This window comes from Amphiprion ocellaris, chromosome 18 (assembly GCF_022539595.1).
Source record: "Amphiprion ocellaris isolate individual 3 ecotype Okinawa chromosome 18, ASM2253959v1, whole genome shotgun sequence".
In the NCBI taxonomy this organism is placed as follows: Eukaryota; Metazoa; Chordata; class Actinopteri; family Pomacentridae; genus Amphiprion; species Amphiprion ocellaris.
In genome coordinates, this window is record NC_072783.1 from 6,344,476 (window position 1) to 6,361,474 (window position 16,999).

Here is a 16,999-nt window from a genome sequence, read left to right on the forward strand (position 1 = left end):
TGGTTGAGGTTTTGGCTCTGGTTCTGTGAATCTCTGGAATGTGAAGAATAACAAGATAAAACAACACCAGTTTTTCACTCATGATTAAAAAAGAACAAAGATGACGGAACGTGAGGTTCTTCCCAAAGTGAGGAGGTCGGTGTGGATCATAACCTCGATCAGAACCTGCAGAACACAGAACATGAACGTCTGGTGGAGGTTCTTCATCGATGAGCCACCAGGTGAGACCAGAACACACTTGAAGAACCTTCAGTTCAGAACATGTGGCCCTGATGGTTCTCCACCTGGACGGTTCTTCTGTTGGTCCACCAGATGGAGACAAACTCCAGCAGAAGATTCAGAAGGAATCCACCAGAAGCAGCAAATACAGAAAGTGGAAGTACTGTCAGTGCAGAGAAACGCCCGATAAATCTAATCAATAATCATCAGAGTATAATAAATAAATATAAATAATAAATCAATAATAATCTAATTAGTGGTTAATATAACGACACAGAACTGAATTTATTATCTGACTTATTGACTGTATTTTACTTTAATAAAGGAGGAAACTTCCTGCAGCTTTTAATTTCAAGGTTTTACAGACATCTCTTTTTATTTTATTGTTTTTAGGCTTGTTTCATCTTTATTTTATTCTACTGGCTTTATTATTGGAGGTTTGGAGTCATGTGACCTGCTGTCCAGCCGTTCTATTGGTTCTCTGGTTAGAGACTTTGATAATATCTTTAGAACTCTGGAGTTTTTATATAGATTAAAAAACTTTAAATGTTTTCCCAAAACTCACAGAATGACCAGAAAAGAGTAATGAAGTTTCCCTCCAGCAGAGGGCGCTGTTCCTCCACACTGGTTCTAGATCAGCAGCATAGCAGTGATAACAGCGATCTAGATTTAATATATAATAATAAATCATCAGGAGTCTGGAGATCAGCAGCTGTTCATGGTTCCTTCATGGTCTTCTGTGGTTTAAAGTCTGTCCTGACAGATGCTGAGGGTCAGATCCATCTCCACCCTGGAGAACACATTACTAGGTTCCTCATATCCATCTCCACCCTGGAGAACACTGTTCCTAGGTTCCTCAGATCCATCTCCACCCTGGAGAACACGGTCCTAGGTTCCTCAGATCCATCTCCACCCTGGAGAACACGGTCCTAGGTTCCTCAGATCCATCACATCTCCACCCTGGAGAACACTGTTCCTAGGTTCCTCAGATCCATCTCCACCCTTCAGAACATCATTACGAGGTTCTTCAGATCCATCTTAACCCTGGAAAATACCATTACTAGGTTCCTCAGATCCATCTCCACCCTGGAGAACACCATTCCTAGGTTCCTCAGATCCACCTCCACCCTGGAGAACACCGTTATTAGGTTCCTCAGATCCATCACATCTCCACCCTGGAGAACACGTTCTTAGGTTCCTCAGATCCATCTCCACCCTGGAGAACACGTTCTTAATTTCCTCAGATCCATCACATCTCCACCCTAGAGAACACGTTCCTAGGTTCCTCAGATCCATCTCCACCCTGGAGAACACATCCCTAGGTTCCTCAGATCCATCACATCTCCACCCTGGAGAACATCGTTTCTATCGTCCTAGTCGGTAGTGGCCGACCAACTCTTCTGGTTCCATCAGACTGTCCATAAGACGAGGTTCTGATTGGCCGGTTGTCATCCACGACAAACATCTAATGAAGATGGTTTCTGACCTCTCAGTCTTCTACCCTGACTTCCTCTCATTGGAGACTAAGTGATCTCATTGATTCCACTTCAGGTGACGTTGGTTCTGAACTGATGGAGGTTCCTGGTGAAGGTCCATTTTGGAGGTCTGACACACTGGTCACAGACTTTAGTTTCACATCTCTACAATCAAACACTTCTCCACAAGCATCCAACATCACAAGCTACTCTCTGTACTCATACCTTAATCTCATTCATCATGTCTTTGGGGACACGACTACCAAGAACTAGAAGTGATCGACTCGTAACAGCTGAATATCATCCACAAACAAGTCCAGGGGGCGCCAGAACTCTGGTTTGGGTCTGGGAGGAGTTGATTATTTGAGCTACTTCATGACAGAAGAGAGCAATGTCGTCTGCATACTGGCTTCTTTAATGTATATGCACTGAACTGTAAGAGGTCACCATGGAAAGGCACTCTACGCTGCAGTAGACTCTCAGTCTGGTCTGACAGGAAGTTAAACTCTCAGTCTGGTCTGCCATGAAATTAAACCCTCAGTCTGGTCTGACAGAAATTAACCCTCAGTCTGGTCTGACAGGAAGTTAAACCCTCAGGCTGGTCTGACAGGAAGTTAAACCCTCAGTCTGGTCTGGCAGAAAATTAACCCTCAGTCTGGTCTGACAGGAAGTTAAACCCTCAGTCTGGTCTGACAGGAAGTTAAACTCTCAATCTGATCTGACAGGAAGTTAAACCCCAAGTCTGGTCTGACAAGCAGCATTGCAGCTGGACCAGTGAGGCTGGTTTTGGTCCATCAGGGTCGATTAAAGTTTCTCCAGCTCTTTAATTGGTGCTAATTGCAGCTGACGCGTCTTTAATTAACAGCGGAGGTTAATTAATGCAGCTCTGACTGGTGGCTCCAGATGTCCAACGGTGTCCTCTGTTTGTGCTGACAGAGACTTTTATTCTGAAGGTGAAAACTCTTTGTGAAAGGACAATAATCAATACTGTCTTTGATCTCTTTCTAATCAGACAGAAAACAGAAGAACTGAATCTGATCTCATGTATTAATCAGAACAGCAGAAGCGATCATTTAATGTTTTACAGACGTTACAGGAGAAACAATCGGCTGCAGTCTGGTTGCAGTTTGGTTGTAGTTTGATGGTAGTTTGGTCGTACTTTGAAACCCTTAGTGTCTTTTGTTCATGTTGAATCTGATCATTGGTTTTATTTAACAGTCACAGGTTTACCTGGTTAGTTAGTCTATCACAGGTTCACCTGGACAGGTAACAGTCTATCACAGGTTCACCTGGACAGCTGGAAGCTGCTGATTGATCAACATTAAATCATTAAACTGAAATGAATCAAACCGATCGATCAATAAGTAATGACATCATTCATTATGAAGCAGCTGAAACATCAGAGCCAATAATTAATTTATGCTGTTTAAGTCATATCTGATCAATATTAATATAAATAAACTCAGTTTGCCCAACATTAATAATCATTAATTAATAAAAGCATCATCAGAGGATGGAAAGTGAACACGTATAAATAAAAATATAAAGAGATGTTCACTGTCCATCCTCTGATGACGCTTATAAAAATTAATGATATATAGATACAGGTTTATATATAGATATATCTATACATAAACCTATATCTGTAGATATAGGTTTATGTATAGATGTATAGATATAGATACAGGTTTGTGCATCTCATCTGTCAGAGTGAATGTTTTCAGAATGAAGACGTTCTAACAGAACACTCCTCTTTTATTCCACATGAAGATGTTCTACTAGAACATTTCTGTTTTATTGTACATGAAGACGTTCTAACGGAACACTCCTGTTTTATTCCACATGAAGATGTTCTAACGGAACACTTCTGTTTTATTCCACATGAAGATGTTCTACTAGAACACTTGTTTTATTCCACATGTAGACGTTCTAACGGAACACTTCTGTTTTATTCCACATGAAGACGTTCTACTAGAACACTTCTGTTTTATTCCACATGAAGACGTTCTAACGGAACACTTCTGTTTTATTCCACATGAAGACGTTCTAACGGAACACTTCTGTTTTATTCCACATGAAGATGTTCTACTAGAACACTTCTGTTTTATTCCACATGAAGACGTTCTACTAGAACACTTCTCTCTCTCACCTCTTGGTGTCGCTCCGCTCTCACTCGCCCACTCCTCTGCTGGGATGGAGGGAATTCCCTGAACTGGGACGACTGGAAATCCCTCTGCAGCACACACACACACACACACACACACACACACACACACACACACTCCTCTCCCTCTGGTGTGTAGCTGGGTGTGTGTAGCTGAGTGTGCAGCTGAGTGTGTAGCTGGGTGTGTTTGTGTGTTTGCAGCTGAAGGTCGGTCGCTTTGTTTCTTTTATTCAGAGTTTTCTGCTCCTCCTGTGTTTTGTCGTGTTTTTGTTTCTCTTTTATTTCCAGTTTGTCGTCTTTTTGTTTCCTGCAGCAGAAACTCAGCAGAACAATAAAATAAAATAAAATAAAATAAATGGAGTTCACAGCAGCAGGAGAGAAACAGAAATAAATCAAACCAGCAGAGAGGAACCCATCAATAATCAATAATCTGATCAGAGTCCACTCTGTTAAAGAACTGATTTAAATTATTAAAAAATCAATGACCTGAAACTGAATTTATTGATTTCTGATTCTAAGTTCTGACTTAGCTGTTAGTTAGTGATCAGCGTTGATTTATCAGGACGTATTGATCGTGACCCTGATTGATCGGTTATGTACCTGTGCTGCAGGTCCGGCCGCTCTGAGCTCAGCTGACTGGTTTGACTGGTCTTACTGGTTTTCCTGGTTTGACTGGTTTTCCTGGAGGTCACTGGGCTCTGGCAGCTGGTGTTCCTGTCCAGAGGAAACAAATCGATCAATAATCAGAATCAACAGGCAGCAGGCTGATCAGGTTCTACTGATCTAATAGAACTGATGTTAGAACCTGACCACCTCCTCAGAACCTGAGATAGAAATAATCAATGATCAATAATAATCACTGTGAAATGGATGTTTATTGATCAGCTGTGACGGGATCGTCCAATCACTGAGCAGCACCAGGATCAGCTGTAGGTCCAATCAAAGATCAATAATGTTTATAAAGTGAAACAGATGATGACATTATTAATAATTAATGTGGCTCATCAGACAGACACACCTGTACAGGTTAATGACATCATCACCTGGAAACAGATCCTAAACCTCCTATCCTATTGATCGATTATTTTTTATTGATTCTACAACTGCTGGATTAAAAATGTTCTGGATGCTTCAGTTATTCCTCCTTTCAGTCTGGATGCTCTTCCAGCAGGTGAGACCATCTAGGTGAGTTTATACAGGTGAGACCATCCAGGTGAGGTCATCCAGGTGAGATTATCCAGGTGAAATAACCCACCCGGTTGACCAGGTGATCTCAGGTTTCTTTCAGTCTGAATCCGTCAGCATCAAACTGTAACAAACTGTAAAAATCCTTCATTGATCAGTTCACTCTGTGTGTGTGCGTTTGTGTTACTGTGTGTGTGTGTGTGTGTGTGTGTGTGTGTGAGACAGCTGGTCTCTGACTTTGCCGTGACATCTGGGAAACCCGCCGCTGAACACTGTGATGTCGCTATTTAAATGCAAATGTGTGTCCAACACACACACACACACACACACACACACACACACACACACACACACACACACACACACACACACACACACATGCATGCACTCAGGCACACACAGTAACACACTCCGAGGTCCTGGTCTGTGATCAACTGATCACAGAAATCATTAATCAGTTAAAATGATTGATTGTTCTTCTTTAATAATAATATTACAGTAATAATAATAACAACAAAAATAACAGTAATACTACTACTACTACTACTACTAGTTTCTAGATTAAATCCTGTAAATGAACTGAATCATTTGAACAGAAGAGAATAAAAACGTGAATTTATTCCAGGAACGCGAAACCAGAGACGATGCAGCAGAAATAAGACATTGATTATTTTGGAACAAACTGGAGCTCAGGAAATGATTTTATTCTGAATCCAGATGAATGAACCATCAGATGGAAGGTTCCTAAATCACGTTCTCCTCCAGAACGTGGTAGAGAACAGACCCCTGTAGAGAACAGATCTTGTTCCACCAACTGGCCTAGTCTCCACTTGTGGGATTCTGCTGCTGACCTTCCTCCAGTTCACTGCTTCCAGCTTCCCATTTCCACCAGTCTACTCTGCATCACCCTCACTATACCTGATAAGCTCATCTACAGACTGTTTGAATTTTACTACCAGCTATATATGTAGTATATTTAATGCCAGAGCCGTACATCATAACAGTAAACTATGAATCAGTTTACATGTTAGCTTGCACTTTGTATGTATCATCTAGCTTATCATACACGTATGCAACTGTGTGTTATATGTTCCTCTTTCTCCACCTCCCCCTTCTCCCATCCCTCCCCCTTTACCTCTACCCCTCTACCTCTCTACCTCTTCTGTCCCTCTCAACCCGCCCGGCCAGCAGCAGATGGGTCCCCCCACATTAGAGCCGGGTTCTGCTCAAGGTTTCTTCCCTGTTAAAAGGGTGTTTTCCTTGCCACTGTTGCCTTAGGGCTGCTCTGGGGGTCAGACATATGGGTTCTGTAAAGCGTCTTGAGACAATTTGACCGTAATTGGCGCTATATAAATAAAACTGAATTGAATTGAATCCTGGTAGAGAACAGAACCCGGTAGAGAACAGAACCCTGTAGATAACAGATCCTCTGAGATCCACGCTAACCTCGTCTCCATTCTCATGTGAAACCTCTGGTGGAACCCTCCGATGGAACCCTCTGGTGGAACTTCTGGTGGAACCTCTGGTGGAACCCTCCAATGCAACCCTCTGGTGGAACCTCTGGTGGAACCCTCCAATGGAACCCTTTGGTGGAACTTCTGGTGGAACCCTCCAATGGAACCCTCTGGTGGAACTTCCAGTGGAACCTCCAGTGGAACCCTCCAGTGGAACCTCCAGTGAAACCTCCAGTGGAACCTCTGGTGGAACCTCCGGTGGAGTCTTCCAATAGAACCCTCCTGTGGAACCCTCCAATGGAACCTCCGGTGGAACCCTCCAGTGGAACCTCCGGTGGAGTCCTCCAATAGAACCCTCCTGTGGAACCATCCAGTGGAACCCTCCAGTGAAACCTCTGGTGGAACCTCCAATGGAACCCTCCAGTGGAACCTCTGGTGGAACCTCCAATGGAACCCTCCAGTGGAACCTCTGGTGGAACCACCCAGTGGAACCCTCCAGTGGAACCTCTGGTGGAACCTTCTAGTGGAACCTCTGGTAGAACCTTCCAATGGAACTTCTGGTGGGACCTTCCAGTGGAACCTCTGGTGGAACCCTCCAGTGGAACCTCTGGTGGAACCTTCAGTGGAACCCTCCAGTGGAACCTTTGGTGGAACCATCCAGTGGAATCTTCCAGTGGAAACCTCCAGTGGAACCTCTGGTGGAACCTTCAGTGGAACTTCTGGTGGAACCTTCCAGTGGAACCTCTGGTGGAACCCCTCAAGTGCAAACCTCTGGTGGAAGCTCCAGTGGAACTCTCCAGTGGAACTCTCTGGTGGAACCTCTGGTGGAGTACTCCAATAGAACCCTCCTGTGGAACCCTCCAGTGGAACCTCTGGTGGAGCCTCCAGTGGAACCTCTAGTGGAACCTTCAGTGGAACCCTCCAATGAAACCTCTGGTGGAACCTCTAGTGGAACCCTCCAATGAAACCTCCAGTGGAACCTCGGGCTGCTGCTCCATCTGATCGTTTCCTCCTGGTTTAATCCAGTTATCAGCGTTTTATTGTGAGGAACCTTCAGGGCAGCAGCTGATTATTAATGATAGAATCACTGAGTATCAGTTATCAATTGATCATCTGACCTGCAGCTTTAATGCTTTTAATACATAAATAATAATCATAATAGCTATAATCATAATCACTCTAAATCTCTCTCTCTCTCTCTCTCTCTCTCTCTCTATATATATATATATATATATATATATATAATATAATATAATCATAACTATAAATCTATAAATATGATCATAATAACCATAAATCTATATGTAATCATATAATCTTTATTTTTCCTGTTTTTCATACTTTCATTGTTTCAGGATCAGATTTAGTTTCTCCTCCGTCTCCGGATGCTGCAGATCCTCCTCCTCCTCCTCCTCCTCCTTCTCCTCTTCCTCCTCCTCCTCCTCCTCTTCCTACCCTCCTCCTCGGAGGCCTCAGCAGTCTTCTCCTGGTCTTCTCCGTCTTTGTCTGGAAGATTCCGTCTGACCAGCAGCAGAATTCTGCAGCAGATTAAACAGACGCAGATATGAAGCATCTGCAGATGATCAGGAGGAACCAGCAGCTGATCTCTGACACTGGAGGAAGACACCTGTCCAGGTACCAGGAGGACGGACCAGGAGGACGGACCAGGGCTAGGGTTAGTTCTGGTACCTGGAGGGGACTGGTCCTGGTTCTGGTACCTGTGCAGAACCAAATGCCAGAGTCCTGAAGTTCAGGACCTCCAGGGGAACCAGTTCACTGATCATTCTTTGATTGATTAATTATTGGTTAAGGTTCCGTTCTACATCCTGATCAAACCTGGATGACATAGACTCAGGATCAATATGGATCAGTGAGATCTATTGATCCATCCTGATCTTTGAGAATCGTCTCTGATCCTGGACTGGATCCCTCACCAGCTTTCCACCAGCACACTGGAACCAGTTAGTGGAACACTGGAACCAGTTAGAGGAACACTGGAACCAGTTAGTGGAGCACTGGAACCAGTTAGTGGAAAACTGGAACCAGTTAATGGAACACTGGAACCAGTTAGTGGAACACTGCAACCAGTTAGTGGAGCACTGGAACTAGTTAATGGAACACTGGAACCAGTTAGAGGGACAGTGGAACCAGTTAGGGAACACTGGAACCGGTTAGTGGAGCACTGGAACCAGTTAGGGAACACTGGATCTAGTTAGCGGAACACTGGAACCAGTTAGAGGAACACTGGAACCAGTTAGTAAACACTGGAACCAGTTAGAGGAACACTGGAACAAGTTAGCAGAGCACTGGAACCAGTTAGGGAACACCGGAACCAGTTAATGGAACACTGGAACCAGTTAGAGGAACACTGGAACCAGTTCAGCCTGACTGGTGTTAGTGTGTGTGTGTGTGTTAGAGTGTGTGTGTGTGTGTGAGAGAGAGAGAGAGCGTTAATGAGTGCAGCGGGCAATCAAGGCCCCTCTCTCTCTCCATCACACACACCTGCTCTCCCTCCCTGTGATTGGCCGGTTGAAACGCCTCCTCCTCCCAGCCTGTGAGCCGTGGCCTTATAAGGCAGGCCCCGCCCCCTGAGAGGAGACCCTGGGGTTTTTGGATGCTGGTCCAGTCCTGGGGGGCCGCGGGGCTGAGAGCTCCTCCTGCTGCTGCTCCTCTTTGGGGAAAACCTGCAGACGTTCTCAGAGGATTTTATTCTTTTTTCTGCTCCGTTCCGTTCCAGCAGGAACCTGAAAACCATTAAAACACTTAAACTTCAGTTTTTAATTCCTGAGTACAAAGTTGAAAAGTTCTCCTCCGTCCTGAAGAACATGTGGATCCTGTGAGGTCTGGGGGTTCTAGCGGAAATGTTCGGGATCCAGGAGAACCTTCCTCGGGGGGCGACGGCCAGCATGAAGGAGGAGCCGCTGGCCGTCCGGTCCTGGATGCACTCGGCCGGCGTGGTGGACGCCAACACGGCCGCTCAGAGGTAAACCCAGAGGGATTGTGGGAGCTGAAGTCCCAGCGGACTCCAGAACCACAGCGCAGCTTTAAAACCTTAAGGAATGCTGCTGGAGAACCTCAGATATCTGGCCCTAAACAAAACAGATCAAAGATTATTTTAGTCATAAAAAACTAAAGATGAAATGAGTCCTTTAAAATCTCCAGCTACTCAGAAGGTTGGTTCAGATTTATTTTATCATCATCAGGAGGAAAAACCTGACCTGAATCAAAGTAAAACTGCTTTTAGAGGATCATCGAAAGGTTCTCAGGTTTACCCCTAAAAACCTGAAAGGAACTTCAATCCAGCAGTTTTATCTTATTTAGATCAGCTCATTTCAGCTGATTTTAGATTATTAGAGTTTATTCCAGGATGTTTTATTTCATTTCCATCAGTTTATTCCAGGTGTTTTATTTTTATTTCTGTCAGTTTATTCCAGGTATGTTCTATTATTTAAATCAGTTTTTTCCAGGTGTGTGTTATTAGAGTTTATTCCAGGATGTTTTCTATTATTTCTATCAATTTATTCCAGGATGTTTTGTTATATTTCTATCAGTTTATTAGAGTTTATTCCAGGTGTTTTATATTATTTAAATTAGTTTATTCCAGGTGTGTTTTATATGATTTATTCCAGTTTTTTCCAGGTGTGTTTTATTATTTAAATCAGTTTATTCCAGGTGTATTTTCTATGACTTATTGCAGTTTATTCCAGGTGTGTTTTATATGATATATTCCAGTTTATTCCAGGTGTGTTCTGGTTGCTGGTTTAAAGTTTCTCTGCTCAGCGTTGCCGTCCGTCGCTTTTCCTTCGACACGTTTAAATCTGTGAACCACGAAAATGTGGGACAAGAAGCAGAAACGGAGCCGGAGACAGAAGTAGAATAAATAGAAAAACTATAATAAATATAATATACTGAATAACTATAATCCATGTAATGACTTATAATTATCATTATAAACAGAATAAATAGAATACATAAAAACAATAGAATAAATCTACTAAATAGAATTAACAGAATGCACAAAATAAATAGAATTAATAGAACAAATAAAATACAGCAAATAAATAGAATAACTTCAATAAACAGAATAACTCTAATACACAGAATAAATATAATAAACAGAATAACTATAATAAAAAGAATAACTATAATAACTCTAATAAATGAACTAAATGTAATAAATGTGTCCAAACCGGTTAGATTTTTTTCATATCAGATACTGAACTGTGAAGCGTTTCTGTATTTAACATTTCTCTTTTTAAATCTGATCACAGATGAAACTTTAAGCAGAAATTTATTTGTGATAAATATGAATATTGTCCTGTAGTAATTCAGTTCCATCATTTGTCAGAAATCAGAGCAGTTTGTTTTGTTTTTTATTCTCATATTTCTGCTAAAAATTTGTTGAATCCTTTTATAATCCATTCTCTGCAGATTAAACTTGAATTACTAAATTTAAACCATTTAAATGTTCATTTAAAACAGTAAATTTGATTCTATAAATCATAAAACAGATGAAATTAATTTGCTGCCATTCTTCAGATGATGAATGAAATTTAACTCAGAGAGCAGAAAATAAATCCAGTGGATCAGAACCAGAACAATCAACTTCAGACGGAGATTATAAGAGTTATTATTAGAATTATATTGTAATTATTGTAATTATTTTTATAATAACTGTAATTATTGCAATTATTAAATGAACTTTTCTGTTCAAATAAAACAGTGTTTATTGTGAGGAAAGGTCCAGTTTGTGTTGAGATGAGTTTATTCTGAACGGATGATTTTAATGTTTGAAGAACAGATTTTAGTTAAAATATTGATTTTATTTAAATCTTCTGATTTATTCTCATCAGTTCAGTCTGAACATTTCTCTGCTTTAAATCTGAACATTTCTCTGCTTTAAGTCTGAACATTTCTCTAAATTTAAATCTGAACGTTTCTCTGATATTAAATCTGAACATTTCTAAAACGTCTCCGGTCGGGTCAGAGACTCTTCACATGAATATTTATAAAAGCCGACGCCGGCGTGTGATTCAGTGTTTGCCTGAATTTAAAGTGATTTCCTTTAATGTTCCCTGAAGCGTGTTGCTCAGAACACGCATGTTAGTGGATCCAGAGTTTTTCCTTTAATGACTGGTTCAGATTTAAACGTGTTTTATTTATCCTCAGAAAACACCTCAAATGTGTTTTTTCTCATTTAAACCTGAGTCCGAACACAGCTGTAACACGGCTGTAACACGGCTAGAACACGGCTGTAACACGGCTAGAACACGGCTGGCACACGGCTGGAACACGGCTGGTGAATGTGTGCCGCCGCTGAGCTTTTCCTCCGAGGATCTTCAGCTTTAAGCGGCTCGTCTCGGTCCTCGGAGGGTTCTCGGTTCCAGCAGCTTTTGTTCTCTGAGAACAAACAGAATGTCTGCAGGTTCCTGATTTGAACATTTAGAGGAGAAATGAAGAAAAAACCTTCAGACCTGAGATGTTTCCAGAGGAGGTTCTGGTCCTGACAGAGAACGTCAAACTAATCCTCAGACCAAACCTCAGACTTCAGTCATTAGTTCAGTTTTTTCTAATATTTTAAAATGAGCTGAAAGTCAAACTTATTTTCTCTCCTTCATTTATAAAATGTTTGTTTCTTTTGTCCTCTGGTGCGTCTGTCTGTGCTCCAGCGGGGTGGGGTTAGCTCGTGCTCACTTTGAGAAGCAGCCGCCGTCCAACCTGAGGAAGTCCAACTTCTTCCACTTCGTGTTGGCGCTGTACGACCGGCAGGGCCAGCCGGTGGAGATCGAGCGCACCACCTATGTGGACTTCGTGGAGAAAGAGAAGGTGAGAACCAGACACAGAGATTCCAACACCGGAGGGGTGGAAACGCTGTAGGAAGAAACAGAAAACAAACGCACTTCAAGCCAAAGGTCACGTTAACATAAGAAAGCTTCCAAACACAACCAAAATTCATCCACTAGTAGAAACCAAACACAACCAAAATTCATCCACTAGTAGAAACCAAATGCACCCAAAATTCATCCACTAGTAGAAACCAAACGCACCCAAAATTCATCCACTAGTAGAAACCAAACGCACCCAAAATTCATCCACTACTAGAAACCAAATGCACCCAAAATTCATCCACTAGTAGAAACCAAATGCACCCAAAATTCATCTACTAGTAGAAACCAAACGCACCCAAAATTCATCCACTAGTAGAAAACAAACGCAACCAAAATTCATCCACTAGTAGAAAACAAACACACCCAAAATTCATTCATTAATAGAAACCAAACGCACCCAAAATTCATCCAATAATAGAAACCAAACGCACCCAAAATTCATCCAATAATAGAAACCAAACGCACCCAAAGTTCATCCAGAGATAGAAACCAAACGCACCCAAAGTTCATCCAGAGATAGAAACCAAATGCACCCCAAGTTCTTCTGGAGATAGACATCAAACGCACCCAAAGTTCATCCAATAATAGAAACCAAATGCACCCAAAGTTCATCCAGAGATAGAAACCAAACGCATCCAAAGTTCATCCAATAATAGACACCAAACGCACCTTAAGTTCATCCATTAACAGAAACCAAACGCACCCAAAGTTCAACCAATAATAGAAATCAAACGCACCCAAAGTTCTTCTGCAGATAGACATCAAACGCACCCAAAGTTTATCCAGAGATCGAAACCAAACGCACCCAAAGTTCATCCAATAATAGAAACCAAATGCACCCAAAGTTCATTAAGAGATGAAAACCAAACGCACCCAAAATTCATCTAAAGATAGAAATCAAATGCACCCTGTAGATGAGGCGTCCCTCAGGGTCAGGTGCGCTTGTTTTACTCATCTGTGTGTTCCAGGAGCCGACCGGGGAGAAGACCAACAACGGGATCCACTACAAGCTGCAGCTACTCTACAGTAACGGTGGGTACGTTGGTTTTTTCCACCTGCGTGACACTCAGGTGTTCTGATAGTAACCATGGTGTTTGTTGCAGGAGTGAGAACCGAGCAGGACCTGTACGTCCGCCTCATCGACTCCATGACCAAACAGGTAGGACTGATCACTGATTATTGGTTAGCACACCGACCAATCACAGCAGCCCACAGGTGAAGGCTTCAGGTCACTCTCTGAATATCTCCGGAACTAAAACGTTCCTTCTAGAACCTCTGAGCTCCTGCAGTTTGGTTCGTGTTTAATCTGTGGAACCAGGAGAACCTGAACTTGCATGTTCCAGATGTTAGAACTCTGATATCTCCTCATCATCTCCAGATGTTTCTGTAGATTAACGAACATTCCGTCAGCATCCTCTGTTCTAACTAGTGGAACCTAATTAATCCTAACAAGTCATTCAATTAGCAGCCTTAACGAGCTCGTTCTGCCAGGAACTGGATTTTCACGGTTCCAGCTGCTTCGTGTCTGAAACAATGAGACGATCAAACGTTCTGCTGCTGGATCCGAACGGAGACAATGGAATCCAACATAGAACCAGGGTTCTAACACCAGAACCAGAACACCTGAGAGGGTTCTAACACCAGAAACAGCATATCTGAGAGAGTTCAAACACCAGAACCAGTACACCTGAGAGGGTTCTATCACCAGAACCAGTACACCTGAGAAGGTTCTGCTGGCTGACCCGTGGTTCCTGAGGAGGTTCTAAGATATGGTTCCTGAGGAGGTTCTAATACGGTTCCTGTGTGTGTTTCAGGCCATCATCTATGAGGGGCAGGACAAGAACCCAGAGATGTGCCGAGTTCTGCTGACACATGAGATTATGTGCAGGTAAGAACACCTGAAGACCAGAACCAGAACAGCTGGGTCATGTTGTTGTGTGTGTGTGTCTCTGTTGTCTGTTGTGTTACGTTCTGTAATGTTGTTGTGTCTGTTGTTGTGTTATGTTGTTGTGTCTGTTTGTTGTTGTTACATTGTTGTGTTATGTTGCTGTGTTATGTTGTTGTGTGTCTGTTGTTGTGTTACATTGTTGTGTTATGGTGTTGTGTTACGTTGTGTGTAACTGGTTGTGTAACTGGTTGTGTTTCTCTTCTCCAGTCGCTGCTGTGATAAGAAAAGTTGTGGAAACAGAAATGAGACTCCGTCTGACCCGGTCATCATCGACAGGTAACGCACCTGACAGTGTGTGTGTGCGTGTGTGTGTGTGTGTGTGTGTGTGTGAGTGAGTGTATTCTAATCGGCATGTTGCAGCGTTGCCGTGGTGATTGTGTGGTTGCCGTGGACGCGTGTTCCAGCTGATAAAGGACAGTTTCATCCATCATCCGTTGACGTCTGCTGCTGTTTAATGTTCTATCAACACTTTATTAACGTTCTATGAACATTCTATCAATGCTTTATGAACGTTCTATTAACTTTTTATTAACGTTTTATTAACTTTTATTAACATTCTATAACTTTTAAAGCTTTATTAATGTTTTATTAACATGAACGTGCCATTAACATTCTGTCAGCACTTTATTAACATTCTATTAGTGTTTTAACTTTTTAACTTTTATTAGCGTTCTATTTTATTAACATTTTATTAAAGTTCTATTAACCCTTTTAATGCTTTAATTTTTTATTAACTTTTATTAGCTTCTATTAACATTCTTTTAATGTTCTATTAGCATTCTATTAACGTTTCAGGGTTTTCTGATCAATATTTGCTGACATTTATTGATCCTTTTGTTCCACTGGTGGTTTTTCTATGTTCTAACAACAGTTTGGGTTCTGGAGGTTCTTTTTGGGTTCTATAGGTGTGTTTGGGTTTTGTAGGTGTGTTTGGGTTCTGTAGGTTCTGTTTGGGTCATACGGGTGTGTTTGAGTTCTGTAGGCTCTGTTTGGGTTCTGGAAGAGTGTTTAGGTTATGTAGGTTCTTTTTGGGTTCTGTAGGTGTGTTTGGTTCCATGTTCTCCTGGCCGGTTCTCATTCAGACATGTTGATGTTAGTTCTTCTTCCTGAACAGAACCCGGAGGTTCTGGTTGGTTCTTGGCTCTTTGTGGTTTCCAGGACGTTCTGTTTGGTTCCTCTGGTTCTAAAACGGCTTCTTGGTACCTGGACAAGGTTTCAAGCCCAACTCTGGCAAAGTTTGAGGTTCTTCTGTACTTTCTAAAGACGTTCTGTGGTTCTGCCGGTTCTGAACTGGTAAATGTTCCAAATACAAACTCTGGAGCTGAATTTGGTTCTTTAACAGGTGGAACCTCAGATAGAACCAGAAAACATTCACAGGTAGAACCAAATGAGACGGCGGTGTTACGCTCTAACCTGTCCCGTTTTAACGGTGTTACGCTATAACCTGTCCCCCGTTTAAATGGTGTTATGCTCTAACCTGTCCCGTTTTAACTCGCTGTGGTTCGTTTCCACAGCAACATTAAGTCCCGTGGAACCAGAACGTGAAGAGAACTTGGAAATGTTTTCTGTCAGTTGGTTTTATTCTGGATTATTTGTTCCTGTTTGTCGTCTTGTTGTGTCTTCGTGTCTTTGTTGTTATTTTTCTCCTTCAGGCTGGTTTCTGTTCAGTTTTTGTCCCTCGTCGTTTAGGACCGTTTGTCTCCTTCTGGTTGTTTCATTTTGAATTATTTATGACCTGTTTGTGTCTTTTTGCAGCTTTTTTGTCGTTTTTTTGTCTTCCCTTTGTCTTAAGTCTCATTTTTTCGCTTTGTGTTTTTTTCTGTGACAGTTTTCTCTCCTTTCAGTTGTTTTATTGTGTTTTTTTCCGTCCTTTTAGCTCACCTTTCCTGCTTTGTGCTGTTTTCTGTCACAGTTCCGTCTCCACTCGGCAGCTTTTCAGTCTCTCCTCTCTGACAGCCTCTGAATCTCCAGTCTAGCACTGGTTCCTGGATACTGGGTTAACTGGTCTCCACCCCCTCCTCCCAGTCCGTCCCAGGAGGAATCACTCGCTCTTCGCCTCCCTCCTCCTCCTCCTCCTCCCCAGCATTAATCTCATCCTCCCCCTCTGAGTCGGGGGAGTCGGAGGAGGAGGAGGACGTGACTGCAGAGCCTTTTGAAAACAGAGGAGCTGCTTTTTTCTCCGTTTGCTGCAGAAATGCATGATGGGAAGGTCTCCAGTGTGTTCGTCCAGTGAACAGGAAACATGTCAGGGTCAGACACAAACACCAAGCTTCATCTTCAGCTGTCCAGAACTCACCTTCAGACAGCTGAACGTTCTTTTTTCTGCACTCAGGTTCCACGTTCAGCTTTAACCCTGGTGCCGTCCTGCAAGTCAGATAGAAACGTTTTATAGTTTGAAATGTGATTAAAAAATATATTTTCACAGTGAAACTTCTGATGTCCACATATTCAACATTTTTGGGAAAATTTTTTAACATTTGTTGGTGGAAAAAAAAATTTCTTTAAGAACATTCACAAAACGTTCTTAAAGGAAATATTAGAAGTTTTAATGATATATATGTAATCACTTTATATAGTTTTAGGATCTTTTTGCAAGATTTTTACTCATTTTTTTTACTCGAATTTTCTTGCCAAACTTGAGAAATTTAATTTTTTTATATATAAAA

The 16,999-nt window shown here is 42.0% G+C and overlaps 1 protein-coding gene across 6 annotated transcripts in view; it reads left to right on the forward strand.

Moving 5' to 3' along the window:
* Positions 1-8,918: 8,918 nt before the first annotated feature.
* Positions 8,919-16,999, forward strand: part of ebf3a (EBF transcription factor 3a) — a 45,159-nt gene continuing 37,078 nt past the window's right edge. For 2 of the 6 annotated variants that reach the window (XM_023265245.3, XM_035945945.2), the window contains exons 1-6: positions 8,926-9,480; positions 12,167-12,323; positions 13,354-13,417; positions 13,489-13,544; positions 14,200-14,273; positions 14,541-14,609. In XM_023265245.3, coding sequence (XP_023121013.1) covers positions 9,359-9,480; positions 12,167-12,323; positions 13,354-13,417; positions 13,489-13,544; positions 14,200-14,273; positions 14,541-14,609 — 542 coding nt within the window. In that variant the 5' untranslated portion in view covers positions 8,926-9,358. Of the gene's footprint in view, positions 9,481-12,166; positions 12,324-13,353; positions 13,418-13,488; positions 13,545-14,199; positions 14,274-14,540; positions 14,610-16,999 lie in introns of all 6 variants that reach the window. The other 4 variants (XM_055004162.1, XM_055004161.1, XM_023265246.3 and 1 more) reach the window with 4 other exon arrangements.